The sequence below is a fragment of the Aspergillus niger genome, assembly GCF_000002855.4.
Source record: "Aspergillus niger supercontig An07".
Taxonomy (NCBI): domain Eukaryota; kingdom Fungi; phylum Ascomycota; class Eurotiomycetes; order Eurotiales; family Aspergillaceae; genus Aspergillus; species Aspergillus niger.
Window position 1 is genome coordinate 1,185,929 of NT_166523.1, and position 27,829 is coordinate 1,213,757.

Here is a 27,829-nt window from a genome sequence, read left to right on the forward strand (position 1 = left end):
TTGCAGTTTGGGGGGACCAATGGAGAGGGGAATCGCACGGTCTACTTATACGAGGCGTGAAATGAGCAGATTATCACGTACGATGCTTGGCGATGAGCAGATATTGGCCTTGGCGACTCCACCGCGACGAATCCACCCCCAATCATGAGGATATAGATATGGCCTCTGCCACCGGCTCGAGCACAACTGCAAATTTCCATCCCCGCTACACTTCCTCCACCATGGGACATATCCAGGACTTCTCCCAGGATTCCTCCCTGGAATATCACTGGGGGTATGTTGCCCGCCAGGTCCCCTGCACCAAAGATGCCGGTACCTGCGCCTATTTGGACGCGGTTTATCACGGCCACGATGTCAGCATGCTCTACAGCTTCATTCTGTGGGCGGTAATCGTGGGAATATTGTTTCTTTGGGCGTTGGGAGGACGCCTCGTTCGGTTTGATCGATCTGTGGTCAGGTCCTCCTCGCCCAAGCCCATCCGCCAGAGTGCTCCCTACCGTCTTTCGCGAACAACCCAGGCGCTTGTCCGGCGACATCTGCTCCCGGAAACCTTGCCTTGGGTGTTTGGACATACCACACGTCTGCAAGTCCTCATCTTCCTGATTCTCTCCGGGTATCTGCTGGTCTTCACCCTGGTGGGCATCACCTACAAGACCTGGGTCACTCCCATTAGCGGCAGTTCGCTCAACAACACGCGCAGTGGACTGGGCCCGTGGGCAGACCGCATCGGCGTGCTGGCATTCGCCCTTACGCCATTGTCCATCCTGCTCTCCAGCCGGGAGTCATTGCTTTCGCTGATCACCGGCGTTCCCTACCACCACTTCAACTTCCTCCACCGCTGGCTGGGATGGGTGATCTACATTCAGTCGGCCATGCACACCCTCGGCTGGACTATTGTTGAGGGGAAGCTCTACCAGCCGCAGCCCGCGCAGTGGAACAGCTTCATCGCGCAGCCGTACATTATCTGGGGCATCGTGGCCATGATCCTGCTCTCCTTTCTGGTCTTCCACAGCACTAAGCGCGGCATCCAGCTGACGGGCTACGAGTTCTTCCGCAAGGCCCACTACGTAGTCGCCATGGTCTATGTCGGGGCCTGCTGGGCGCACTGGTCACACTTGTACTGTTGGATGCTGGCCTCGCTGGTGGTCTGGTTCCTGGACCGAGGGATCCGCCTCATTCGCGTCTTCGTGCTGCATCATCTGAACGTCCCGACCACGACATCGTCCACCACTGGGGGGTTGCACATCCCACACGCCGCCATCCAGTTGCACCCCAACCCGGCTGATGGCGACATCATTCGCCTTGACTTCCACCATAATCACGACCCTTGGCACATCGGCCAGCACTTCTTCCTCTGCTTCCCGCAATTGAGTCTGTGGCAAGCCCACCCGCTCACCCCCTGCAGCGTGCCAGACACTTTACCCACCGGCCAGCCGCACACCTACATCATCCGCGCCCGGAAGGGACTGACGCGGGAATTGGCCCAGATCGCACGCATCTCATCACAAGATTCTCAACCGAGTGACGGTGAGACCACTACTATGACGAGCGTCGGCCCGACCACCCCGGTGATTCTCTGTGGGCCTTACGGCCAGTCCATCATGGAGGAAACTACGACCGCTGGAAGCAGCAACCTCCTCTGCATTGCCGGCGGGACGGGCATCACCTTCGTGCTTCCCCCACTACTCCATTTACTCAGCAACACCTCCACCTCCAAATGCCAACCGACGCAGCTCCTCGAGCTCATCTGGATCATCCGCCGCAAGGCCGACACGCAATGGATCGCCCCGGAGCTCGACATCCTGCAGCGCCTGGTATCCACCCGCCCGAACACGTTTCGAGTTCGCATCTTCGTCACACGGGAGACAGCGCCAGTACCTGAGGTCTCGGACCTTGAGAAATCACCCTGCTGTACGGGAGCGAGTGCGTCGGACTCTGGGGTTGCCGTGCAGTATACCCTCTCATCTGAAGCCACTGCAGTCACTGGGACAGCGGCAGCGGCCCACAAGCATCCCAACCTTGAGAATATTGTCGAGGATTTTCTGGACCGGGTGGTCGATGGTCCGACACGGGTGCTCGCCAGCGGTCCGGCGGGGATGATTTCCACGCTGCGGATGGCGGTGGCAGGGCGGAATCGACCGGGAAGGGTGTGGCGTGGGGAGGAGCGATGGGATGTGCAGTTGGTGCATGATGATCGGGTGGAGTGGTGATGAATGGTGTGTTGCGTTGTATATAGTTATCGTTATGTGCGGATAGATTGCAGATATGAATGTGATACCCAGTTGCTATCTTTTGAGTTGCAAGTTGCATATGTTAAGTGCAGGGGAGTGGAGTCACTGTAGGGCTTAGTGCATGGTTCATGTTGGGAAGCTGAGCAGGGTATTATGCAAATATTAGAGTATTGCTGTCCAGCTAATATCTGAAATATGTTCCTGACTATATGGAAGTGCCTATATGGTGATTGGTGATGGAGAGGGAAGCCCTGATTGGAAGCATCCTGGCTACATCATGGATACTGTGCCATGGTATGAGATTTAGTTGCTTATGAGAGTATAGTTCCTGATTGGTTGAGAATCAAATGAACTGCTACTAGATCAGTATTAGCCAATCAACAAGAGTCGTGTTCAAGCAGGTCCCGCAGAGTATTGGCAGTCCCAACGATTCAGGTCTGGGCCTCTGAGGCTTTTGAGAATGTTGCTCTTGATCAGATTAAATGATTCTTGATGTTTTGGAATTGGTGGACTTACATCTACTAAGACTCATGGGGATGCAATGGCTGGGCTGCCGATTGAACCGACTACGCTGGCAATGTACGAAAATATTCATAATAGTCTAGAGAATGAGACATCGACGTAAGTGATGCGGACAGAATATTTAGTGATATATGGCCCCTACACAGTATCGCTAGACCAATACTGACGCCTATGTGCCTTGATGGTGGGGGGTGGTTTGGGCGCAGCGCCGAGCCAAAAGCATATCAAATTAAACGGCGCACGCCCCCTGTAGCATGCGTTATAGTGTTGTATCAGTCGTACAATTAGCGGCGCAGGGGTACGATGCCTTGCAGTCAAATACTTCCACTACGTTAATCACAAATCTCCGGTGGGGGAAACTTACACTAATTTAGTGTCCAACTGCTTGTCAGATTTTAGCCGGAATATTTCTACCGCCGTGAGATAGAGACATTTGAGATCCTCGATCAAACGACGCTTGCTTCGGCTTTATCCGCTTCTTTATTTTACCGGTGTCTTTTTCTTTGAAGCTTTAAATCCGTCCCTCCGTCCGCCTCCATTGCGATCTCTATGTACTTTCCCCTTTCTCTCAAAGAGCCTCTCTCCTGAACTTGAAGAACAAGGACTTAAGCTCCTAGACAAAGAACAAAGATGGAAGCTCTTGCCCAAGAAGTTCGCAGACTGGTCGAAGCTGGTGATGAAAAGACTCGCAAAGATGTCTTGGATGCCCTACAGAAGCTGAGTGTCTCAATTGAGACTCCGGACGACACTGTGCAGCGACTTACATTCTATGTACGTCTTTCTGCGCAATGCCCTCCCCCATTCCAAACAATCACAACAAGAAGTTGAGATATACAGTTCTGAAACTAATTTTACTTCGTTAAGAACATGCAACTGGCCGGCATCCGTATTGGCATTGACCTGAAGCTCTTCGAGCTATTGCTTGAGGGTCCTCTTACTGTGGATGAGCTGAGCCAGAAGACGGGAGCCAATTCGGTCTTCCTTGGTAAGCCTCTGCTCAATATCTCTTCAACACTGGATCTAATCTAAGCCTGTCAGCTCGTCTCCTGCGCTACTTGGCATCTTATTATGCAGTCGAGGAAGTCTCCAAAGATACCTTCACTGCATCGGGTATTTCGAAGACATTTGCCGTATCTGGCCATCAAGCTGCGGTTGGTCATATGTAAGTCGATTGTCTAACCCCTCATTATCATGTACAATAAGACCTAACTTTACACTGATCAGGTGGAACAACTGCGGTCAGATTATTCAAGTACTCCCTAGTTGGCTCAAGGAGAACAATTATCCTGATATTCAGGACAATGTCAAAACTCCCTTCCAAAAAGCTCTCAACACCGATGTACCTGCTTTTATCTATATGCAGCAAAATCCTGAGGCCCTAGGCTATTTTGTTGAGCATATGATGGCTAACCGCGCCGGTATGCCTACTTTTCTGGACGCCTATCCAGTCTTGGAAAAAGCTACCGGTCTGAGCCCTGAAAGAGCCCTGTTCGTTGATATTGGAGGTGGCTTGGGACACCAAGCGATTAGCTTCAAGCAGCGCTACCCCCAGCTGGAGGGCCGAGTGATCGTCCAGGACCTTGCCCAAACCTTAGCTCACGCTATTGAGTTCCCTGGGGTGGAGAAACAGGTGTATGACTTCTTCACACCCCAGGTTGTGAAAGGTACAGTCCCTCTCTTAGTGCCCCTTTCCACGTTTAGTGAGACTGATCCGAGTATGAATCAGGTGCGAAATTTTACTATCTGCGGAATATCTTCCATGACTGGCCCGACCATAAAGTCCTAGAGATTATCAAAAATACAATCGAAGCCATGGCACCGGACTCATTTCTCTTGATTGACGAGATGGTACTGCCCAACACCGGGGTTCACTGGCAGCAGGCGCAATTGGATATGTTGATGATGGCTACCCTAGGTGCCCGGGAACGTACGGAGGAGCAGTGGTATCGTCTGGCAGAAGAGGCTGGGCTGACTATCAACAAAGTCTACACCTATACGGTGAGCTTGCGGGACAGTATCATTGAGGCTGTGCCCAAGGCCTAGTTTGCCTTTGTCGCTACCATGGCCTCGTCGGAGTCCTGCACCGGCTGTATCTGCGCTACTTTCTTGTCGGCTGTGGCGGGTCTGCCCTCTGCGTGGCACTCATCCTCTCGGACCGAGCGGCGTAGCTAACTACCTAATGTCAGCTTGACTAAGGAACTGTTGTGGATCTACTACCCCGGGCTGGGGTGGTCTGGATCGCCGCTCGATCGAACCCCTTCTTGACCGGAGTATTATAGTAATATTACGGTAAAACCGTGTTATGGACAGTACATTCGGACGCCGAGTTCAGTTCAGATTCTCAGAGGTCGAGGAAATGCTAGATAAGTACTCCTATATTTGGAGTCAAGAAGATACCGCGTTTACCCATATCGAGGAATTACTTAAACAAGGATCTACTCTCTGGAATGTGGCCTTTACATTTTGCTCACCATACCGCACCAAGTAACAATACGGTTCCAAAGACTCGAGGAGCAATAAGACGAAGCGCTAAATTAGTGCTGATTTTCACATCAAACTTGTATAGTAGCCCTTATACTCGGTTATAGACAAAGAGAATCCGGCTAGTCCAGATGCGCTAATTGGTTCATCCAAGCTAGGTTCCAACCAGCTAATGTCTCAAACGATCGAGCCAATCAACCATTATTGTACCATGCATTACTAGCAAGTTTGACTAGCTAGCGACGCTTAGCATTCCGGACATGTTGCTAAACATGGCTAGCCAGGAGCCCATTTCGATGATAAAGAGACAGCCATCCTTTGACTACTGCAGGCTATCCCCCCGACGGTCCCCGTTTCATTAATGATGTCCAATCATGCCAGCGTGGGCTTTGTGATCTCGATCCTGGTAAGATTAATCCTCCCCCAAACCCAACAACAGTAGAGGACTTGGGTTTCTCGTGGTCTCTGTCTCCTGCGTCGCGCAATTTCGGATTTTGAAAACATGGCTGATTATCTTACAGGAGCACCCTGAAAAAATTGATAAAACGTCTATTCCTGACAGCTTATCACAGACCTGCCGAGGTTGGAATGATTTTAGCAATACAAACTTTGTGGATGAGATTGATTCTGGGTTATGAGTATCTTGTTGAAATATAAAGAGCTCTTTTAGCTCGAGGGAGGCCGGGGGTAGGGGTGAAAAGGCAAAGCAAAACTTATACGAATTTACTACTATTTATACTGCTGTGTTTTGGAAGAAAGTCTTAATTGTCGGCTCGTCAGCTGTGAATCATGTCTTTCGATCATATATCTAGGTACTAAATAGTGTAGTCTAGAAGGTCTGACAAACTATATTTATATTCTATCATAGCTGTAGACAGCATGAAAATGTTATGAGTAAATTGTGTATTTCTACTAGGAAAAGAAGGTAGTTTAGAAGATATACCACACAGCAGTAGTATTCTCAGGGTAGTACTGGGCCTTGTGGGGGTATTGCAGAGATCATTCAAGAAAGTTGAGGTGCCTGCTCCCGCTCAGGACAATTCAGGCCGAACACTAACCCAGTCAATAAGCTGCAGGTCTTTACAGTGGTATTATATCATAAGCGAGACCCATTCATGACCTTTAGAACTCAGATTTTTCCATGTGGTTGCTTGTATTGTAGTAGGGTGAATTATTTATAACCGCTCAACCAGATACCGTACAACAACCCAGTATCCCCACTATGCATATCCCAACGAAAACTCTCACAACAAAAAAAAACAAACCAATCAAACCTCTACAATAATATTCAATTGCTTCTCCTACCAATCCGACCCTACAGAACAAAAAAGTTCCAGAACAATGAACAACCAAAGTACTAACCTAACCTCCACCCACCAGTTGCCCGTCCCGCCTCCCGCCGAGCCGCACGCATGCATGCATCAACCATCATCCCCACACCTCCTTAAACTTAACTAACCACACCCCAATCTCTCTCATCCCCGAAACCCGATTCCATCTCATCATCCCCAAAGAAAAGAAAAAGGAACTTCTCAAGATGGACCCAGAAACAGACCCCTCCAATCCCCCCGTAATCAACTACATTCTCTCCTTCCTTCTAGTCGGGGTAGCCTGGGGCTTCACAACCCCTTTCATCCGGCGCGCAGCCGCGGACTTTGCAGCCCGCCAACAGCAAAACCAGCAACAGGACGACAATAACAACATCAGCATCAACAGTAATGACAGTGTCCCTCTGACACCTGTTACTCCCGAATACACCGATGAAGCACGTCCCGAAGAAGGAGGGGAAGAAAGCGAGGAAGATAATCCTCCCCCAGCCACCCACCAAGAACAACAGCAGCAGCAGCAACAGCAACAACCAGCATGGATGCAGCAAAACCAGCAGAAACCTCCCTCCTGGCTGCGCAAAAAGATCGCTACTTTATTCTGGACAGTGGTGAATTTGCTTCGCACGCCTGCGTACTCTATCCCCCTCGTTGTGAATTTAACGGGGAGTGTGTGGTTCTTTTTGTTGGTGGGGAAGCATGGTATGTTTTCTATTTTATTCCATAGACCTAATTTATTTTTGGAGGTGATATGTGGTAGTAGTATGGATGTGAGGATATACTAATGATGATGTATAGAGTTATCGTTGACCGTTCCCCTCGCCAACTCTAGTGCCTTTTTGTTCACGGTGCTCGGGGAATGGTATGTGGAGAGGAAGGTCATTGAGCGCGAAACGTGGTTGGGGATGGCGTTGGTGTTGGGCGGGATTGCGCTTTGTGTTATGGCTTAGCTTTTTCCTTTTTTTATTAGTCTTTAACGTGATTTATGGGTTTGTAGGGGTGTTATCGTATAGTAGTATCTCAAGTTGGTGTGGTTGTTGATTGGTTGAAGTTGAAGGGAGGAAAAAATAAAACACAAAAAGATGTGCATCATCCGTGAATCGAACACGGGCCTCATCGATGGCAACGATGAATTCTACCACTAGACCAATGATGCTGTTGTTATAGCATGTTGGCTAGATTTTGACAAATAAGCCAGGGGCAACCTTTAAATAAGGCTATTCAAGGCTAAGAATTGTCTCCATGTGCTTCTCTTTCTTACAGAGTACATTATTGTAGTTGTATCGTTGTAAGTGCCAATATCCTCGCATCATATGTCATATGTTACATAAAACTAAAGAACTATCTATCATATCAACAATCGGGTATTCCATCGCCCCGTGTATCATGAAACCATCATTGCTTGTCATCATCATACCATACCGAGCCTGCAGCGGTATGCTGTCTGTATGTCTGTCTTTTTTGTCCATCTAAGCCGACTAGTAGAACGCCAGATTAAACACCGCGGAACTAAACCCTCGTTAGCGAGATTCACATCTTCAGAGTCTGGAAAACTTACCATCCGCACAGTCAAGAACCACATCGCTCCCAAGAACTTGAAAAGTGACAATCCCGCTACACTCCACAGCACCACCGCCATGTAGATCGTGGCGCGCGTGTTCTCCGTCGTTTCCTGGTCGCTGCTGAACTCCTCGAGACCAGCCGCGCTGAGCACCACCGCGGCCAGGGCAAAGTTGCAAAACACCCACACCAGCACGACCGCACTACGGAATCCCTTGTAGTAGTCGGCCTGGCGGTCTTCCTCGGAGACAATGTTCTCCTCCTTAGGTGGCTTATTTGCGAATTTGGCCAGCTCGGCTTCGTATTGCGCGTTCAGATCGCCGTCATCCTGGGGAATGTTGACGTCCACCTTGCCGCCGGGCTTGAGGTTCGCGGACGGCAGTTTCTCGGCCTTGTCGTCTCCTTTCGTACCCCATGTGATATCGTGGGTGTTACAGAAGGCGTAGATGTTGAGCACGTTGATGTAGGTCGGAGTGAGGAGAATGTATTGGATGAACTGTTTCGGTTAGAAGATATAGACATTGGTAGAGCTGCAATACTTACGGAGGTAAACATGTGCCAAGGGTCCATGAAGATGAACGAGGCGAGGAACCACATCACGTAGGTGGAACCGAGAGACACGATAATCGAAAAGAATTGGTAGTTCGTGAAAAGATCCGAGAAGGTGAATCCGTTCTGCTGTACTTGTGATTGGATCGACTTTACGGTCACAAAAACCGCTGCGAATGCCAGGTATATCATGATGCCAATCCAGAAATAGACCATCGTCATATAGAATTTGTTCGATCCACCGGGGCGGTTACCGAGTGCCAGAACAAAGCAAGTTACCAAGGTCGCGAGGTATAGCCATTCGAATACTACGCCAAGCACTTTACCAACTGTGCCCAGCAGGTCGTCATCGCCCAGGTACGCCGTAAGAATATGAAAAACCAGGAAGAAATTGCCCTGTTCCTGTTAGTGATGATTCATCTGAGAGGGTTGGGCTACTTACAATGCCAAACCACGCAAACAGCATGTTAATGGTCTGATAGATGAACTCGATGAACAACATGAACTTTCGCATGAAGCTATGATCGCTCCGCCAAATCTGATAGAAGTGCGCAATGGCATAAACAGCAGCGAAGAAACTACCGTTTAGCCAACGACGACGCTGAAGAATAAACTCGGCCATCCGGTCTGGAACATCGGTCTCGCCGTTAGACGACTTTACGTATCGCAGCAGCCAGCGGCAGTTGCGCTTCGACACAATCTCGAAGCAAAGAATACGATCTTCGGCCAGGTACATATTTGCCGTGAAAATACCGGCATTAGCACCGTGCATCTTCTCTCCCAGGAAATACCGCTCGAGCGGACCTTGTCCGTTCTTGTCGTTCTGCAGCGCAACGTATCGGTAGGCAGAGAAGGCACCCGGAAGGACGGAAATGAATCCGAAAGCAGACTCCAGCGGCTTATCAAGGATGTTACTGAGCTTGTACTCGAAGTTCTGCCCGGCAACTAACGGGTTGAGCAGCTTCTTTCCATGCGACAACATGACCTTGATCTCACCACAAGCACCTCCACACATCGGGTCAACATCGAAGGCCTTCCAAAGATGGTAGATCGAGTCCTTTCCGGGCCGGGTACCCGCGTCCAACAGAACGCAGATATTGGGATCCAGCACGCGACCAAATGCCTGGAAGAACCAGCGGTGCGAGTTGATCTTCTTCTGGTTCTTTTCCTTCAGACAAAAGATCATCTGAACGGGGCATCCAGTCCGAGGCTTGAGGCTAACCTGGCCCCCCTTCAACTCTAGACCCACCTGCGTGGTATATTCGTAGATGTGTGCTGTGACATCCTTGCCGTTAACTTGCTGCTTGGCAATTCCATCCTGATAGCATCCCAAACCAGCAAGGACAGCGCGCGTTCGCGGATTGATCTTCGCACGACCGTCACTGATGACACACACCACAATCTTCTTCCAGGCATCTTTGCCCCACGTCTTGCTTGATGTCCTGGAGCACATGTACTCAATGTTCTTGAACACACCGATCATCGTCCGAGCGAAGAGGAAATCATCCTCATTGTACATGGTGACCGCGATAAAAAGCTCCGTGTGCCGAGGTTTGGCAAAAAGCTTCTGACGCAGAGTAAAGCGCTCCTCGAAGAAGTCGGCTGGATCGCACGTGGCGGCCGAATAACGCATGTGCGTGAACTCATCTCGACCTGGTGGTTCGGCGTGAGGGACCTGGCTGAGCAGAGCGGGCGCAATCGGGCAATCCAGCACGAGGTTACCGTTGAAGAGTTGCACCTCTTTGACGGTCTTCCATCGACGAACCGGCGCCGGACTAGGCGTGGGTGCGATCGTGGGCTCTTCTTCATACTCATCGGCATAAGGATCCGGCCCAAATGGGTTATCTGGTTGTAGGATAGGGACCCGATCGTCGGTATATGATTGCTGATGCTCGGGATACTGCCCCAAGTCATAGTCTTCATGCGGCGTTACCGCCGGCTGGTAAGGTTGGGTATAGTAAGCGTCGTGATGCGCTTCTGGGTCAAGGGAGTATTCGTATCCAGGGTAGGCATTAGGGTGGTGGTGATCTTCGTAGACTTCGTTATGACCATAAGAGTTAGGGAGTCTCTCGACCGAGTACTAGTTGACGAGCATGGAAATCAGCATCATCATCATCATTCACAACTCCAAAAACATCCGTACCGTTGGTTGTTCTGCCAGCCGATCGCTAGAGGGCATCTCCAGGTGTTCGCGAGGCGCATAGGGATTATCGGAAAGCTGGTAGGCGTTTAATGGCCGGCCCGGTGACGGGGATCGAGCATCGAGATGGTGAGGATTCATCATGGGGGTGTGACTGTCTTCCTCCCCGTAGGGGTCTCCTGCACTCGACGGTCAGTGTACACGCCTTATGCGGGATGCGCAATTGAGAGTGGAATGGCGGTGCGACGGTGACAGCACAACAGACACAAAATGTCTATAGCTCCTCGCATGCAGATACGAGAGATTTCCCTCGTATAGTAAGGCTCGCTCCCGACACTAGGGTTTCAGGAGGGAAATTGATGCGGAGAAGGGAGAGAATGCGCGACAACTCACAGCCGCGCAATCTGTCCCAAGTAGACCAGCAGCGGAGAAATAATTAAGAACTTACCCAAGCGATTATAGGACATTATGGCCGATAGTGCCTCGGACAATTAAGCGTTCCAATAAACCAGCCCCCTTCGTGAATTCCTGGCTAAGGGGGGGAAATCGAGATTGGAGATTGCGCCAGGAGGGACTGGGGGAATGTGGGAATCGGCGAGCGTTCAAGTCGCTGCGATAGCGCAGAGGCTCCGTCGCTGACGGGAGTTTCAGATTCGGATAGGCGAGTCTGAATTATGGGGAAATAAGGGACGGACGGGACAGGAGAAGGAAGAGGGGAAATGAAGAATAATCAAAGTAATAAACGAGGTCAGGATGTCAGAAAGAAAGAATGGTTGAACCGATCTTTGGCAGACGACAGCTTTTTTGGGCTGTGGGCTTTGCTCGTGACGGCGGTTCGGTCTCGTCGCCGCAGCGCCACGGACAGGAACACTAATCCGTTGTACTAACAAATAACTAACACTGCAGGATGAGGGTGGGAAAAAGATGAAGCCCGTTGACCAAGGAACCGCGGGGACGATCAATGACGACGAGCAGACTGGGATAGATTGAAGAGTCCGGCAGAGCACAAAGTACGAATCAGCGCGAGGATCAGCCTCTCTAGTCAAGTGGATTCGCTCTCTTACTTGCCTTTATTGGGCCATCCCGACCGAAGTTGGGGTCATAACAAAAGAATGTGTGTCTCCACTCGCGTTTCTACAGGCACCCACGAGGCACACGGCGCCTTTGATATTGCATGATTTTTCTGGTTATTAAGCTATGGATTGATGAACTACATGCTATCAATTTTCATGGTGTACCTGAGTCCCACTAGAACCTCACAAGACAATTGTCCGACTTTCTGTCCCCTGAAACAATCCGCCCAAACACCCATGGATACTGAGTTTTGGCTCCATGGCTCATCGGAACTCCACTCTATCACTGGGCCAACAGCTGATCGGCCCCCAGGTGTCACAGCCACGGGTTGCGTGGCGGTGTCTGACAATTCTTGTGTTGAACACGTTAGACAGCAGGGTTCAATGGTCGCGCTTATGGATCATGTTCTTTTTATAACCTGCAGGCAGCTTGGCTGTCTCTGATGGGGTGGGAAAAGCAGCTGCCTGTTTGCATCTCGGATCATACAGCCCTGCGCGACGTCATAGTTGGCGGAGGGTCTCACTTTAATTCATCGGACTAAGAACAGTCTAGTTAGACTGTAGTGTGGATATATGAAAGCACTGTGAAAATGGTGGATTGACAAGGCATATCATTTGCCATCGACGGCACAGATACGCGTAACATCGCAATGCTTCATCAAATTGTAAGTAGATGCTGCCTGAATGTTCCCGTGCTTTGTTCATGTAGTAGATAGTAAATGCCCGGTGTGCTATCATTCTTAGGCAGCCAAAGCTGCCCCGAAAGAATATTGAAATACAGGATCCTACGCGTTCGCGAGAAGATTAGCACAAATGGCTTTATGTGAGTAAATATTTAGACTAGATATACTTCTAACATTACTAGAATCTATAGCATATGACTTTTACGTCTTCAAATGCGACGCCTGCTGGGTCGGCATTTGTAGCTGCCATGCTAGCACGTCTCTACTGAATTCTCGCAGTCCTTCCACGATGTCTGTCTATATTTTAGCGCGCATTAGACTGCATATGCAAACAACATGCACCAAGACGAAGGAAAGACAGAGCCAAACTTGATGTGGGAGGAATCTGGCGCAACATAATCACAATGCGCGGTCGCCTCAGGAATCAGGCACGGACCACCGCCCTTCGCTATCGATAAAGATTCTGCTCCAAATCCCCGCCACCATCAATAATTAATCACCACTACTGAATCAATTTCTCTCTACATTCAACCAGAACTCATTCATCATTCTTTCAAGTTATAGATTTTCCAATAGAAAATTTCAACAAATAGAACCACCATGACAGTCACAAAGTCTACCCCCGCTGGCGGGCAAGTCAATGTCCTCTTCGTTTGTCTCGGCAACATCTGTACTGGTCTCCCCGCATTATGGTGTAAACTGCACCGCAAGCTAACCCGACCACCCAGGTCGTTCTCCCATGGCAGAAGGGGTTTTCCGCAATGTCGCAGCCTCCCATCCCCTAATCAATGAAATCGATTCCGCCGGCACAGGTGCCTACCACGCCGGCGAAGATCCCGATTCTCGCACCATGTCCACGCTCCGTCGCCACAACATTCGCAATTACAACCATGCCGCCCGCAAAGTCACCAAGCAGGACTTCCTCGACTTTGACTACCTCCTTGCAATGGATAAATATAACCTGCGCGATCTGTTGGATGTTCGTGAGTCGGTTCTGGCATCTATGAACAAGTCTGGCCCCGCATCGCGTGGCACCAAGGGTACCCGGGCAGCGACTGCGGCATCCCTTGCCGCGAGCGGGGAAGCAGGCGCCAAGGTTGCGGAGGTCCGTCTATTCGGCGACTTTGGTACCGGTGGTGTCTTGCACGAGCGCGTCGGCGGAGGTGAGGTTGTCCAGGATCCCTACTATGGGGGGGTCAACGGCTTCGAGGAGGTTTATCAGCAGGTGACGCGCTTTTCGAAAAGCTTCCTGGAGTACTTGGAAAAGAACCAGAGGTCGGAGTCGGAAAACTAAGTTGGAGGGGGCTATAGAGAGCTTGACTTTCATAGAGTGTGCCGTGTGATAGAAGCAGCGGGCGCGTTTGGTTGTAGATACCCAGTTATAGACTCGCTGAGCGAATAGTCAGGCCTTTACACGAAGTTATACAAGTGTGACAAACCAAGATGATAATAATACAGAATTTATCGTACATTTACAATTTTTGACCGTCCTGCTTTAGGACCTCCCAAAGTGTGCTCACACCCGTTCGCTGATTTTGATGGCTGCCTTGCACCCGTAGCGGATGACATTGACCAGCGGATCGTATGGACGAGCTTCCTTCGCGTCGTTCTCAACAGCATGATCCAGATGCTCCAGCTCCTCGTCGCGAATTCGTCGGAAAGTTGCCAGCATTTCCTCCAATTCTTCATCCAGCTCTTCGCCCCGACTTTCAGCCTCCGCTTTCCAGGACAGGATCTCCCGTACTTGATCATTATAGTGGGACCCAATCTCGGTTTCTACAGCTTCAGTACACGCCATTGCCGCCTCGCGTCCCATCATTCCGGTAGACCAGCCCAGGAACGTCGCTGCAACCTCCCATACCGGATACATCGCCGTCGGCCGTACGCGGTGTTTCGCAATGAGATGGTTAAACGTATCAAAGTGCCCCGCTTCCTGATCGTACATATGTTTCATCAAGGGCCGTAGGTGAGGATGAGAGCGCACGACTTGTGGTGTTTGCGCCGTGTAAATTAAGGTGGCCGCTAGCTCGCCGGCCTGGTTGACGCGGAGGGCTCGGTCGAGAAACTCGCGTTGTTGCTGATTAAGAACATATTTCGGTTTCGATGATCCGGATGTCTGCTGTGACACGGAGGGATTCTCTGCGGACTGCCGTGGAGCTGTAGAATTATACTGGCGACAAGTTTGTAAAGTGGAAGGCGCGAGAAAGTCGAGGACGGCGGGAGGTGTAGGCCGAAGGGAAGGGGCCAGCGGAGCCCTTCGGAGCAATCTGAGGGCCTTCATGATAAAGATAAAATATCCAACGGTCAATTGAAAGGCCGTTCAAGGACTCAGGGCGAGGTTTAAGGCCGCGGAGGAATGCCACCAGCAGCCATGAGTTCCGAGGTGGTCCAACCCGATCGATAAGCCGCAGCCGCGCGCTTACACGCCTTGGCACGCCATCCCTGGACCGGAACGTCATGAACGAGCGTCGAGAATCGCTCCAATCGCTTCTTTTCACTTCCCGGCTTTGCTCTTTCACTTCACTAACCACCTTCGCCTTCACACACCGCCCCCGACAGGATTCACTGGTTTCCTGCCTCTTCCACCTTCTATTTCGAAACGCGACTCTATTAATACTAGTCTCTGAGGGTGTTCTCCACTATTATTATAGAGCGACCTCGTCCGAGTCAACGCTCTCTGGCCACCTAAGTCCCTTTTCACTCGGCGCGACTGCGGTTCAGGTGGCATCTGTTACCCTGGAAGCCATCCATTCTCCTGCTGGCGGCTTCCTTCCTTGAGCAGTCTAGCGCCGCTTTCCTTGTTACTGGTGTTACTAGGACCTGAATTTCAAGGCAACCTCTACCATCATTCACTATGGCTGACGACCTCGACGCCGAGCTCCTCGCTCTTGCGGGAGACTCCTCCGACGAGGAAGCATCCCCCCCTGCCAAGGAGAGAGTCCAATCTCGCAGTCGATCATCATCCCCTCAGTCTCCCGACGCATCAGCTATGGGTCGCAAAGGCACTGCTAGGACCGTTAAACGGGGCCGGAAGTCGAGAAGGAACGATGATGAAGAGGATGGCGAACTGTATGTTTGACTTGCCACGCGTGCTTGCGATGCCGCTTGATGTGGCCGTCACTGCGACTCGAGGACTCGGCTAATATGGCATTCTCTATAGGTCCGCTGCTGAATCGCTCGACTCCGCTAGCATGTCCGAATCGGATTCAGGATCGGATTCCGAAGGCTCAGCCCCTGAGGCTGAAGATGAAGGCCCTATCTTCCCTTACGAGAAACTATACTACTCTGCTAAGGACAAGGAGGAAATCATGGCGATGCCCGAGATCCAACGAGAGCAGCTGCTTTCCGAGCGTGCGCAGCAGGTTGATCGTCATAATCAAGATCTTGCTCTTCGTCGTCTCCTGGCTTCCCGTGAACGCGAAGAGGCCCGCAAAGCGAAGAAGAACAAACGCAAGGCCAGTGTGGCAAATCTTGATGAGGGTAATCGCAAGAGTTCGCGTCAGAAGATGACGCTCGGTGGCCGTAAGGTGGGAGAGACCTCCGATGCTATTGAAGCCTACAAGCGGCAGCGAGAGCAGAAGGGGAAGCGTGACGAGCTTCGTCGTCGTGAACCAGTCAAGGATCATAAAGCCCGTTCTCGTGATGACCGGATCTCCGACGAAGATGCAGAGGGCGAAAGTGAAGTGGAGTGGGATGACAGAGAACGCTCACCGTCGCCCCCGAAAGACGACCCGCCTGCTGAACTCCGGGATATCCAACGTACTCGGGTGGGTCGAAGTAACTTTGCCCAGGTCTGCTTTTACCCTGGGTTTGATGACGCGATCTCCGGCTGCTATGCTCGTGTTAATATTGGGCCGAACCGTGAGACCGGTCAGAATGAGTATCGTCTTTGCTTGATCAAGAGTAAGGCACCCCTCCTACGGTCGCGTTAGAGCATTCGTCGCTGACTTGTCCAGAATTTTCCGAGGGAAAGCCCTATGCGATGGAGGGCCAAAATGGCCGGTCTTTTGTGACGAATCAGTACGCCGTATTAGCACATGGAAAGGCTGAGCGCGAGTTTCCTTTTGTTGCATGCTCCGACTCTCCGTTTACAGAGGTAAGCCACTTGGCATGTCTCTTGGTTAACATATACTGATGCTCTGTAGGCGGAGTTCAATCGCTATCGTCAAACCATGGCCGTCGAAGACTGCAAGATGGCTACGAAGTCAATGGTTGCCAGTAAGGTGACAGATATCAACCGGTTGCTGAACCACAAGTTCACCAACGAGGAATTGAACGAGAAACTCCGCAAACAAGGCTCGTTGGATTCGAAGTCCAAGTTCTTCAAGCGCGTGGAGGTCGAGAAGCAGCTGAAGCTTGCTCGAGAAGCTGGTGATGATGCGGAAATGGAGCGACTGGAGGCTGAGCTGGCTAGCATGGCGACACCGAAGCTCGCAGTTAGCAGCCATTCCAAGCCGCGTGTGGACAAGCCCTCGGAACATGAACGTCTTGCTGAGCTGAACATACGCAACCAGAAGCTCAACTACGAGAACGTGCGCCGGGCGCAGATAGAAGAGCGCAAGGCCAGCCGTAAAGCGGCTGCAGCTGTCGCTCGTGGCGAAGCCGCCCACAACCCGTTCATGCGCGTTAGAACCCAAGCGCGGACCCATTACGACGTCAATGGTAACGGTACCCCGACGGCTGAGAATAACGCGAGCCAAGAAAATACTGCTTCAGAGACACCGTCCAAAGCGAGCACTCCGGCCAGCGGCACCCCGGCGGGATCCCAGAAGAAAACCAGCAAAGGTGGCGTTGCCTCCATCCGGCATCGGAACATGGATGACGAAAACATTGCGGCCTTGGATTTGGAGCTCGACATTGAAATATGATCTTGGGTAAGGAAAAACTTTGGGCACATCTAGCACACCACTAGCATCCTACATACAGCATATGCGATCTTGCCGACGGCTTCTGATGGAAATGGCACGATTTTGTTATTCGGGAAGCATTTGAGACAGCGTCGGATTCCAGGGGGCGGTGTTTATTGGCGTAACGAGAAACATATCATGGGCGCTGTACGATACAGAAATAAAGCACCTTTATGAATTGGCTTCACCAGTTGTACAAATCTACGCTTTTCTTCGCAGCTTCTGGACCTCCGCAATACTCCGTAGTAATCCGTAGATTGTGGCCGATAACGCGGCTTATCGGCAGATCACGTGTGATAGCAACGCGTGCGCGGCGCGTCCATTACTTACTATACTCTGCTATCCCGACTAGTCAATTAGTACCACCCCGTAGATTCTCCGCCCTTGCGTTCCTCCCACTGTGGACACCACCGTGCACATCTCCATTGACCTCAATTCATATTTTGAAATATCCATAGACATGTCCTCTACCCATACCCCTAACTAATACATACACCCCATCAATACCCAATACCCAATCCCAGTCTCAATACAAAATGTCATCCACGCCCTCCACACCGCGCACGACGCGCACCGCGTCTCGCGCAAATTCTCCCAACGCCGACGACGACAACATGATGCTCACGCCGGGACGCAAGATCAAAGCCTTGATGGCAGCTTTCGACAGCGACTCTGATACAGAAAACGTACAAGCACAACAGAAACCCGATCGATCTACCACTACGCTCAGCAATGCGTTGAAACACAGCACTATCTCCACACAGCCTACGAATACGGCTGACTCAGATGATGATGACGATTCGGATGAAGATATTGTCATGCCGAAGGGGCGAATGGCTGCACGGTTACAAGGCCAGTCTGCTGCGGGGCAGACGGCCTTCGAACGGGTTTCGAAGACGTTGCGGACGGAGAAGAAAGACGATGCGATGATGGACGATGAGGATGAGGATGATCTTCCTGCGGCTGGACCGAGGAGGAGAGGGAGGAATTCTACTGAACTGGTTCCGGAGCTTGAGATGGATGAACAGAATCGGTCGCCGTCTCCGGCGCGCTCGGAGTCGCCTTTGTTTGTCTCGTCTCCTGGGAGAGATCAGGATGATGAAGATGAAGCAGGGTCTGGTAATGAGGAGGAGGCACAGCCGAAGGCTAATTCTCGGTTCCTGGCGCTAGTTGCTCAGAAGCGCAAGGAGCGGGAGGAGAAGGAGAAAGCAGAGGCTGAAAAGAGAGCTGCGAGAATGAAGCAACAAGAACAATTCAGTTCGGAGATTCTGTCTGGTAGTGAGAGCGAGGGCGAGAATGGATCTGGACGGAAGTTAACGCAGCAGGCGTCTCGTCCTGCGAGAAAGGCGGGCAAGAAGGCTCTGGAGGAGATGAATCGTGAGACGCAGCGGATGAGTCGTAATATGCAGCTGGCGCATCAGGCTCAGACGAAGAAGAAGATCACGAAAGAGAGCTTCTTTGCTCGGTTTAATGCGGTGAAGCCTGATGAGCGGACTGCGCCTGGGACGTCCGGGGAGAACTCGTCGACGACTGCTGATTCGTTGAACTCGTCTGATGCTGAGGCGCAGAAGGAAAAAGAGACTCCGCGTACTTCGCCTGTCCTTGGACCGGTCGAGAAGGCATCTGGTGAAGGTCTCGGCAAAGAAGCGGAGACCGAGTTCCGTCCTTTGGAGGATATTCTTGCGAATCCGCGCACGCAGCCCGAACAGCCTGTTGTAGCGAGGATGGAAATTGATGAAGCGCATACCACACAGCCTGGAAAGACACCTTCCAAGAAGGAGAAGAAGATTTTAACGGGCCCACCTGTTCGCGTGCGTCTCACACGCGAGGAGGTCGCTCGGCAACAGAAGGACGACTCGGACAGTGAGCTCGAAATTGTCACCTCCCCCGCCAAGTGTCGACGTATTGCAGCTTTCGAGAATGTCCCCGCCAGAAAGGCTCAGGAACCGGCGTCTATGATGAAGCTGAAAGCTCTGGCGCATATTACATCTCCTACACGGAAATCCACCATGCACCCTGCCCAATTGTCCGCCACGGTACTGCTGAAGGCGAAGCAACAAGCTGCAAGGGAGAGACAGGAGAGAATCGAGGAACTCAAAGCTAAGGGTATCCATATCGAGACAGCGGAAGAACGCGCCGCCATGGAGGATGAGCTCGAGAATCTTGTTGAGAAGGCCCGGAAAGAGGCTGAAGATATCGCTAAGATAGAACGAAAAGCGGCTAAGGGCGAAGATGAGGACGACGAGGACTGGGACTATTCTGGTTCTGAGGAGGAACGCGAGGAGGAAGATGAGGAAGAGAATGACGAAGACAAGCCTGCCGGTGAAGACGGGCTTGTCGATTCCGAAGCAGGCGAAGGCGATGAATCAGAAGATGACCAGACGGAAGTCATGTCGGTTGATGAGAACGACGCGCCAACGCAGAGACGGAAACGGCCTACCAGAGTCGTCCTCGATGACGATGACGATGAGGATGAGGAGACAGATCCAAAGACACCTGCGAAATCCATCGTTACGCCTACTACACGTTCCGTTGAACGGCCGCAACTCCCCACGCAGAGCTCCAGCAACCTGATGAGTCTAACGCAGGCCTTCGCCGGGACAATTGCTGGCAGCCACCAGGATAACGCACAAAGCGGCTCTACGATGCCTTATTCTGCTCCTGACCCAGATGCGATGGTTGAAGACCGTCAAGCGTCCGACTCGCAGACGATCATCAGAGACAGCCAAGAGCCAAGAAAGGAGTCTGTCGACTTGCTAGCAGGCTATGCACAGTCCGATTCACGAATCTCCGAGTCTCCTGCTCCGCGGTCGACCCAGCTCTCCCAGGTGCCAGATCCCACCCAGGATGCCGGATTTGTCTTCTCGCCATTCGATCCTAACAAGCGATTCCTCGGGACTCCCCAGTCAACCATCGACACTGTCGTCATCAACCGCGACAACCAAGATGGCTCTCCAGCCCCCGCCCGCAGAATGAAGCAGCTCAAGCGCGGACGGACAGCCGACCTGTCCATGATCGAAGAGCAAGAAGATAACAAAGGTGAGGGCGATTTTGAAATCGACGCCAGTGCCTTCGACGTAATGAAGAAGGCATCCAAGAAGCCCACCGTTCCCTTCGACCGCAAGAAGAGCAAAGCCAAGGATATCGTCGAAGAAGCAGCCGAAGAGTCCGACGACGAATACGCCGGGCTAGGAGGCGCCAGCGACGAGGACGACGATGAAACCGAGAACGCCTACGACAGACAAATGATCAACGACAACAGCGGCGAAACCGTCGACGAGAAACAGCTGGCCGCCCTGAATGCGTAAGCTTCCCCCAAATCCAACCATATATCCCCACTCAGACACTGACAAATAACTCTCAAGTCTACACCAACGCACCAACGACGAAAAACAAGTCGCCAAACTGCTCAAAGACATCACCACAGGCGCACTCCGCCGCCGTCGCAACGCCGACGACGAGTTCGACCTCGACGACTCAGACGACGAGCTCCTCGCCCGCCGGCGCGAGAAACAGCGCGAGTTCGCACGCATGCGCAAAGCCCTCCTCGCAGACGAGAAGATCGGCGAAATCGCCGAAAACCCCAAGAAAGCAGCATTCTTCCGAGCCGTCGAAGACCGCGACTCAGACGACGACGTGGGATTCGACTTTCTCGACGAGCCACAGGAATCCACCCAAACAGACGACCCATCCTCACAAGACAACACCACACCCCAACCCAACGACAACAATAGCAACAATCGCAAACGCCCCCTAGACCAAGATCCCACATCCGAAACCCACTCCCTTCCACCCCGCCCCCCACCGCATCTCCGCCGAACCAAACCCGTCTCCGCAATGTCCAAGAAACCTGCAACATTAGCAGAAATCCGCGAAACACTATCCTTCCTCACGGAGACGCACGAATACGACTCCTTCCACGAGGACGCATCCATAGACATGGACGACATGGATATAGACATGGAGAACGACACAGACGAAGACGGCGACGATCCCCTCTCCACCACCATCACTCACCACCAACAACAACAACAACAATCCCAAGACGGCGCCCAAGAAACATCAACATCTACATCACCATCAACAGAACAACAACAACAACAACCCCTCCCCGCCTCCCAACGCCAACATCCTCGCCGCACCCGCGGCCCCGTCGTCGACCGCCTCGCTCTCCTCCGCCAAGCATCCTCGAACTCCGCCACCAACAACTCCACCAACACCAACTCCAGCGGCGCGGCAGCGCCAGGCGGAAACAGAATGGCATTCCACTCCGGCAGCTCAGGCGCTGCAGGCTCCGATTTCTCGGGATTCGCCCGCCCGCCACTCATCAGGAAGACTACAGCTTCATCTACATCGTCTGTGGGTAGTAGTGTATCGTCTAGGACAACGAAGAGTGGTGGTTCGGTGTCGTCAACGAGCAGCAAAGGGGGGAATGTTTCTGGAAAGGGGGGCAAGAGCGGAGCAGTGAATTATTATACTGCCGCTAGGGAGAGGGAGAGGGAGAGGCAGTTGAGGGTGCAGGAGAGAGGAGGCAGTTCGGGGAATATGAAGGCGTTGTTGGAGAAACATGCTAGGAATCGGTTGGGGGCGTTGGGGAGGGGGCAGTGGGAGTAAGTGATTTATTGTGTTTTGGGTTGGGGGAGGGATGAGAGAGAGAGGGGAGGAAAGTGTTATGTGTGTGTTACCGTATTTGATGATTGAATGGTTGGTTTACTGGTTAGGTTGGTTTGTTGGCTTGCTGGATTGTTTGAAAGGAGTTAGATGCATCAGGAGCTTGGATGGCGTTATGATTTGATTTGAATTGTCAAGGTAGATGACTGGATTCTAACTATGTGCTTTAATATGCATTGAGAATTGATTGTTCACTATCAAGCAGCATATTATCAACTGGTTTATAACACGAAAGATAATCACATCAAAGTGACAGGACTCTGGTGCATTTACTACCAAGGTATACACATGTACCATATACCTGTCCATCACAACCCGTGCAAGAGCTAGAGTTCAACTGTCCAATACTCCTCGCAGATGTACCCACCTAGCGATACTGTCACTGACGGCGGGACTGTTATGCATCAGCGCGGGGATGACTGTGGGTCTTCGTCAGAAGGTGACGATGGTAGCCTCTGTTTGTCGGAGCTGGCTGATGTTCCATCGTATGGTTGACGCAAGCAGGCCGAGAGGCAGACTCCAGGTTGGTTGCTGGAGCTGCAGAGCTTGCCGAATACGGTCTAGTTCTGACGATCGTATACGGAAAACGTTTGAATGATTCAGGAAACGGCAGAATGCCGTCCTCACCGCCCACTAGCTGATGGCGAAATTGTCCATGGAGCGGATCAGCTGTTCTAGCCCTTCGGCCCGAAACTGCGGCCCGGATTGTCCTGCAGCAGCAGCCGGGACATGATGCACCACATAGTCGGCGGACAGAGAAGTAACATCGGTTGCTGTCCAAAGATTGCTTTTAAGGAGCCGCAACACAGCGGTCACCTTGGGCGGCACCAGGGTTGGGTCCGGTTTGGTAGCTTGCAAGACAAGCTCAATCGTCCGCAGAAATGCCGTACACATGCGCCCCCACCCCAGGCTCAGGTGCCACAGCCCGACCACGCATGCCTCTAGTACAAAGCTCCACTTGAAGTCCATAGGACGTAATTGCGAGATGGCGTGCAAGCCGCCCACGAGGAAGTAATGTAGCATCACGATGGGAACAGATTTGAGCCCATGGGATGCTTGGAACCGAAGAACAAGGGATCCAAGTGTATCCAGGGATTGTAACTTGATTAACTCTGGGTCGAACTTTGGATCGAGAGGCTGACTATTTGTCGGGTCGGCATTTAGACTGAAAATTTGGCACAACGCAACGACCGTTGCCTGATAGTACATGCTGCAGCCGGCCGTTAGTAAGGCACCCTGTGTCAATTAATGCCAAGACTCACTGAAGTGTAAGAATATTCGGCGCAGGATTTACATCCGGCAAAATGGCGAACGGTAAACTTGCCCGCCACTCTTGTAGCCTCTGATAAGTCTGACGGCCGTAAATCCAATCATCTTGGGTGAGCTTGACGTCCGGAAACTTGAGCGCGAACCTGGCGGTCTCGTTGACAATCGCCACCAGTTTGTTGCGGAAGCACAACGCCGTGTGATGAAACGGCCGAAAAGCCGGGGTCTGAAAGGGATAGGGCCTCCATTCTTCGCCTTCATCCAACAGCGCAGCCTCTTCTTGCGAGAAGCTCGCAGCAGGAGGGTGATCCCAAACCGGTGTCTTTCGATAAACTTGTGCCGCGAGCCTGTTGTGTCTCATCAGTCAGGGCCCAAGCGTACATAAGGGGTCGACGCTTACGCCTGCACATCGAAAACGCCACAAGCAACGAACTTATGACACCGGGATAACGAGTCGACTTCGGCCTCTACGTCGGTAGCAAAGTAAGGAGCCGACTCGTGGTGAAGCCCCAGCTGCCGACTGAGCTGGGCGCCATGCATGATGTAACGGGTCCCCAAGCGGTCAATGCCAAAGGTGCAACAAAGCAGGCCGATCATGATGCTGGACTGGGCCGTGGGAAGACCAGCATCATCCTTTTCTGACTGCCACAGATGTTGCAAGGCAGAGTACAACTTCTTGCCCAGGGCTTTCTCCTCCCGCCGATCAGTGATGCGCCCCAGATGGTAAGAAGAGCTCTATTGAGAAACGTTAGTCGTTGACGTTCAGTACTCGACATCAGACTGCAGTGGCGTTTACACAGCCGAAAAACAAGAGCGTGTGGACGAGCAGCGACGAGCAAAACCGCTTACTCCCGCTCTCCAGGTCGCGGAGGAACATTTCCTGGTCGACTAGGCGCCATGTCGGGTTCTCCCAGGCGAAGAAGAGGCTGAGAAGGTGACTGGCTGTGGTGTTATCGACAAGGTCGGTCCAGGATTGAATGTTGCTGACCTGTACTAAAGGGGTCTCAGTGAGAGGATGCAGGGTGCTGTTAGGTTTAGTGGCCAATGTTATGTGCATGCGATTTAGAGAAATCCCCGGTTTTGGCCGCGGTGAGAGTTGAGGATCCGAAATGGATCTGGCAGCTAGCAGCGCCGCAAAGACATCTGGAGATGCTTCAAAGTGTCTCTGCGGGGGAGGTGGCAACCGGTCAGTATGGCAGTGTTTTCACACTATGGGAAGATAGAGTTGGCAGCATAGAAGGCACTACGCACATTAAGAATGTCCCCAATGGAAGAAGCGCCCGTCTGCTGCGTATCGGTTATGATGTCGCTCAGAAGCGATTCGTAGGCGACGACTTTCTTGCGAACGGATTCCAGCTCCAACTGTTGCCGCTCGCGCTTAGAACCGGCATAATTGCAGACGAGATCAAGACGATGACACTGGCGACAAACGGGCTTGCGACCATCACACTTGGTCTTTCTGGCGCGACAGGCAACACAGGCACGTGGCGTGCGTTGCTGGTTAGCCTTGACGGCGGGCGGCGCCAGCCGAGGGATGGCAATCTTCAAGTTGTTGCGGTTGTCGGACGGGGCGGAGTCGAGAGTAGGTTGGGATGGTGACAGGTCGTCAGACGCGCTGCTGGCATCAGAAGAACCCTGCATATCCAACTGAACTGGTTGGAGGGGAAAGAACAAGCCGGGGACACGCAGACAGACGAAGAGAAGAAGAAGAAACAGAAAAGGAAGCGCCGCAGGAAGAAAGACGAAAGACGAAAGGCAACCAGGACCCCTGCTAGTTGCCCGATGCGGCAAGAGCCACCCCGTCACTGGCTGATTCAGCGCGGCGCGCCAAGCCGGAAGTTTCCCCAAAGCATGATTTGCTGTATTTTTCAATTGGAATTGTTCTGGATTCTTCGATTTGCCACCGTCACCAACAATCTGATAAGAAGGTTAAATCATAGCTTAGACCAGGTTACTTTTTGCTGCCGAGGCTTGTGCATAAGCTGGCTATGCCAAGTACATAGAGTTCATTATCATGGACTTTGCTTCCGTGAATACATTTCGATCTAAGTAAAACCACTAACATGCGAGAACGTCGCTAGTGTAGATTTTTCCATTCTCCAAATTTGGGTCGAAACCCTTTTGTCCGGTACCTATTCTTTGGATCTATCAAATCAAGGCAGAAATGGATCCTAGCTAATCCCGCACGTCTGATTCAAATCCCGATTTCAGATATTATCGGGGACCATAATTTGTACCAAAATTTGTGCTCTAGTATGTAGACTACATAAGACATCACATAATTACTAATGGCCAGTTACTCACGTGTATCTGGGATAAATTCTTTTCAAATTAGCATCCCCGCAATGGTGGGGAAGGGGGGAAAATTGTAGACCCCAGATACTGATTTGTCTTGGAAGTGCAGCGCTAGAATCGTGTATCTCCCATACAAACTCGAGGGGTAAACCAATACAATTGTTGTTGCCTGGCCGGAGTGCAAGGACCAAGGGGTCCAACCCCTCGGGTTTGATTTGGATTTGGTAGGATTTTCATTCCTAAAGGAGGGGCTGAAAATCCGGGGTAAATTCCAGCGCATGACACTAACAAACGAGACTAAGTATGCAACCAACCACTTCCGTCCTGGTACAACTACGGGTGTATACATTCACACAATGGATGCATCTACGAAAAGGAGTATATCTAGGAACAAAGAAAATAACTCTGTATAACAATCATAACATCATCATTGTATATGCAAGGGGCTGCAATGCTAGATAAAAGAACACTAATTCCGGCCGATCAATCAATCAATCAATCAATCAAGCCAGCTTTGCCTCACGACCCGACCTTCAATCATCAATACAACCAATCAGCTCTATATACAATATACATCGGGTTCAATCGTGCAGGCAATGAATGGGAAAAGGAAAAATTAAACGAAAAAGGTATAAAGGCCAAAGCTTACACAGAAGCAAAGAGCTCGTCGAATTGCTCCAGCGCGATCTTAGTCGCATCAACGCCATACAGCTCCTTCTGGACATCGGCATCCGCCCACTTGTCGGGCACAGGGCCCTTGCCCTGGCGGAGAGCAGCGAATTGGCGATCGCGCTCCTCCTTGGCGGCACCTTCACCCAGGTGCAGAGCACGACCGGAAGCGGCGGCCAGTTCGACGATAGCGTAGGCGCGGTCCTTGCGCACCTTCTCGTAAACCTTGAGGGCCTTGTGGATGGAAGCCGGGGTGGTATCGGGGAGCTTGGAGAGCACGGCACCAATGACACCACCGTCTTCGATGGCCTGGGCGGCACCCTGGGCGAGATGGGGCAGGGTAGGGTGGCAGGCATCACCGACGAGGGCGACGGTCTCGTGCACCCAGGTGGGGAGGGGCTCATGGACACGCAGCTTCCACTCGCAGACTTCACCCTCGGGGACGTAGTTCAGCATACGCTGGACCATGGGGCAGAAGTCGCCAAAGACGCCCAGCATGACGGACTTGTCACCGCGGGTGGTGTAGGTGGCATTGGTGGCGGCGGCGAAGTGAGTGTCGGGTTGGGTGGTGGAGAGGTTGTAGATGGTGTTGTTGGAGACGGGGTAGGCGATGATATGGCGCTTCTCGCCGATCCAGCGAGTCACGCGGTTGCCGTTCATGAGCTCCAGGAGCTCCGGGTCGTCCTTGATCTGGTCCTTGTGGATCATGATACGGTAGGCGGCCTGGTGGGTGTCCTTGACGCTGGCCTTGATGTTGAGGAGATCGAGCATGGCCACACGGGCCTGGGACTTGATGCCATCACAGGCGAGGAGGACATCGGCCTCGACGCGGTAGGCCTTCTCGGGGGCGTCGCGGGGGGTGGCAGTGAAGGAGGACTTGGGGCCGAAGGTGGTGTCGCTGGCGGTAGTGGCGAAGTGGAAGTGGATCTGGTCAGGGTGCTGCAGGCAACCTTGGTACAGGTGGCCGGCGAGGGAAGACCGGTGGCCAACCATGTGAGGATATCCGTAGGTATCGTGGATATATTCCAATGGAACGTGGGCCAATTCTGAGTCCGAGGCACCGACTGTTCGGAGTTATTAGCGTTTGATCTCGGTGTTTCATATAGATAGACATGTAGATCTTTTAATCCTCCAGCAGGGAATATAGCACATACCTCTAACGCTAGTGGAAGTGATGTTAACAGCTTCGGCCTCAATGGGCTTCCAGACGCCCAGGCGATCCAGCACGCGGGCCATGTTCGGGGCCAGTTGGATACCAGCTCCAACGAAGCCCAGATCGTGTGCATTCTCATAAACGTCGATGTGCTTGAAACCTTCCTTTGCCAGAGCCAAAGCGCAGGTCAGGCCACCCATGCCTATACATCCACGCACCCGTTAGTTTTCTGCCATACTCCTATACTAAACCCTATTATAGGGAGGGGGAAGAAAAAAAAAGGATGTACGTACCAGCACCCAAA

At 52.0% G+C, this 27,829-nt stretch overlaps 14 protein-coding genes and 1 non-coding gene across 15 annotated transcripts; 9 read left to right on the plus strand and 6 right to left on the minus strand.

Annotated features, from left to right (window-relative positions):
* Window positions 1–359: 359 nt before the first annotated feature.
* On the plus strand, window positions 360–2,210 carry An07g05510 (uncharacterized protein; the record flags this gene model as incomplete). The annotated part of the gene is made up of 1 exon (XM_001391594.3): window positions 360–2,210. One exon carries the CDS (start codon window positions 360–362, stop codon window positions 2,208–2,210), a length of 1,851 nt encoding a protein of 616 aa, XP_001391631.3.
* A 1,173-nt stretch (window positions 2,211–3,383) lies between these two features.
* On the plus strand, window positions 3,384–4,796 carry An07g05520 (uncharacterized protein; the record flags this gene model as incomplete). Its single annotated transcript, XM_001391595.3, has 5 exons — window positions 3,384–3,524; window positions 3,618–3,738; window positions 3,792–3,915; window positions 3,978–4,417; window positions 4,480–4,796. The coding sequence occupies 5 exons, from the start codon at window positions 3,384–3,386 to the stop codon at window positions 4,794–4,796; spliced, it is 1,143 nt and encodes a 380-aa protein (XP_001391632.1).
* Window positions 4,797–5,598: 802 nt separating this feature from the next.
* An07g05530 (uncharacterized protein) lies at window positions 5,599–5,872 on the plus strand (the record flags this gene model as incomplete). Its single annotated transcript, XM_059748480.1, has 2 exons — window positions 5,599–5,640; window positions 5,756–5,872. 2 exons carry the CDS (start codon window positions 5,599–5,601, stop codon window positions 5,870–5,872), a joined length of 159 nt encoding a protein of 52 aa, XP_059600956.1.
* Window positions 5,873–6,419: 547 nt separating this feature from the next.
* An07g05540 (uncharacterized protein) lies at window positions 6,420–6,732 on the minus strand (the record flags this gene model as incomplete). The annotated part of the gene is made up of 3 exons (XM_059748481.1): window positions 6,420–6,477; window positions 6,602–6,677; window positions 6,699–6,732. 3 exons carry the CDS (start codon window positions 6,730–6,732, stop codon window positions 6,420–6,422), a joined length of 168 nt encoding a protein of 55 aa, XP_059600957.1.
* Window positions 6,733–6,771: 39 nt separating this feature from the next.
* On the plus strand, window positions 6,772–7,509 carry An07g05550 (uncharacterized protein; the record flags this gene model as incomplete). The annotated part of the gene is made up of 2 exons (XM_001391598.1): window positions 6,772–7,261; window positions 7,358–7,509. The coding sequence occupies 2 exons, from the start codon at window positions 6,772–6,774 to the stop codon at window positions 7,507–7,509; spliced, it is 642 nt and encodes a 213-aa protein (XP_001391635.1).
* Window positions 7,510–7,644: 135 nt separating this feature from the next.
* Window positions 7,645–7,715, minus strand: tRNA-Gly (GCC). The gene has a single exon. It is a non-coding gene; the product is annotated as a tRNA-Gly (tRNA).
* A 338-nt stretch (window positions 7,716–8,053) lies between these two features.
* An07g05570 (uncharacterized protein) lies at window positions 8,054–11,275 on the minus strand (the record flags this gene model as incomplete). Its single annotated transcript, XM_001391599.3, has 6 exons — window positions 8,054–8,068; window positions 8,118–8,615; window positions 8,663–9,064; window positions 9,111–10,748; window positions 10,812–10,987; window positions 11,257–11,275. 6 exons carry the CDS (start codon window positions 11,273–11,275, stop codon window positions 8,054–8,056), a joined length of 2,748 nt encoding a protein of 915 aa, XP_001391636.1.
* An 843-nt stretch (window positions 11,276–12,118) lies between these two features.
* On the plus strand, window positions 12,119–12,423 carry An07g05580 (uncharacterized protein; the record flags this gene model as incomplete). Its single annotated transcript, XM_059748482.1, has 2 exons — window positions 12,119–12,220; window positions 12,307–12,423. The coding sequence occupies 2 exons, from the start codon at window positions 12,119–12,121 to the stop codon at window positions 12,421–12,423; spliced, it is 219 nt and encodes a 72-aa protein (XP_059600958.1).
* A 108-nt stretch (window positions 12,424–12,531) lies between these two features.
* An07g05590 (uncharacterized protein) lies at window positions 12,532–12,833 on the plus strand (the record flags this gene model as incomplete). Its single annotated transcript, XM_059748483.1, has 2 exons — window positions 12,532–12,546; window positions 12,756–12,833. The coding sequence occupies 2 exons, from the start codon at window positions 12,532–12,534 to the stop codon at window positions 12,831–12,833; spliced, it is 93 nt and encodes a 30-aa protein (XP_059600959.1).
* Window positions 12,834–13,164: 331 nt separating this feature from the next.
* An07g05600 (uncharacterized protein) lies at window positions 13,165–13,858 on the plus strand (the record flags this gene model as incomplete). The annotated part of the gene is made up of 3 exons (XM_059748484.1): window positions 13,165–13,234; window positions 13,293–13,547; window positions 13,653–13,858. The coding sequence occupies 3 exons, from the start codon at window positions 13,165–13,167 to the stop codon at window positions 13,856–13,858; spliced, it is 531 nt and encodes a 176-aa protein (XP_059600960.1).
* Window positions 13,859–14,080: 222 nt separating this feature from the next.
* On the minus strand, window positions 14,081–14,845 carry An07g05610 (uncharacterized protein; the record flags this gene model as incomplete). Its single annotated transcript, XM_001391603.1, has 1 exon — window positions 14,081–14,845. The coding sequence occupies one exon, from the start codon at window positions 14,843–14,845 to the stop codon at window positions 14,081–14,083; it is 765 nt and encodes a 254-aa protein (XP_001391640.1).
* Window positions 14,846–15,418: 573 nt separating this feature from the next.
* Window positions 15,419–17,432, plus strand: An07g05620 (uncharacterized protein; the record flags this gene model as incomplete). Its single annotated transcript, XM_001391604.1, has 4 exons — window positions 15,419–15,633; window positions 15,725–16,467; window positions 16,521–16,660; window positions 16,710–17,432. The coding sequence occupies 4 exons, from the start codon at window positions 15,419–15,421 to the stop codon at window positions 17,430–17,432; spliced, it is 1,821 nt and encodes a 606-aa protein (XP_001391641.1).
* Window positions 17,433–18,007: 575 nt separating this feature from the next.
* Window positions 18,008–22,085, plus strand: An07g05630 (uncharacterized protein; the record flags this gene model as incomplete). The annotated part of the gene is made up of 2 exons (XM_001391605.1): window positions 18,008–20,775; window positions 20,837–22,085. 2 exons carry the CDS (start codon window positions 18,008–18,010, stop codon window positions 22,083–22,085), a joined length of 4,017 nt encoding a protein of 1,338 aa, XP_001391642.1.
* A 690-nt stretch (window positions 22,086–22,775) lies between these two features.
* On the minus strand, window positions 22,776–25,049 carry An07g05640 (uncharacterized protein; the record flags this gene model as incomplete). Its single annotated transcript, XM_059748486.1, has 5 exons — window positions 22,776–23,352; window positions 23,405–23,755; window positions 23,809–24,143; window positions 24,190–24,573; window positions 24,660–25,049. 5 exons carry the CDS (start codon window positions 25,047–25,049, stop codon window positions 22,776–22,778), a joined length of 2,037 nt encoding a protein of 678 aa, XP_059600961.1.
* Window positions 25,050–26,348: 1,299 nt separating this feature from the next.
* Window positions 26,349–27,725, minus strand: An07g05650 (uncharacterized protein; the record flags this gene model as incomplete). Its single annotated transcript, XM_001391607.1, has 2 exons — window positions 26,349–27,436; window positions 27,527–27,725. 2 exons carry the CDS (start codon window positions 27,723–27,725, stop codon window positions 26,349–26,351), a joined length of 1,287 nt encoding a protein of 428 aa, XP_001391644.1.
* Between the last annotated feature and the right edge of the window lie 104 nt (window positions 27,726–27,829).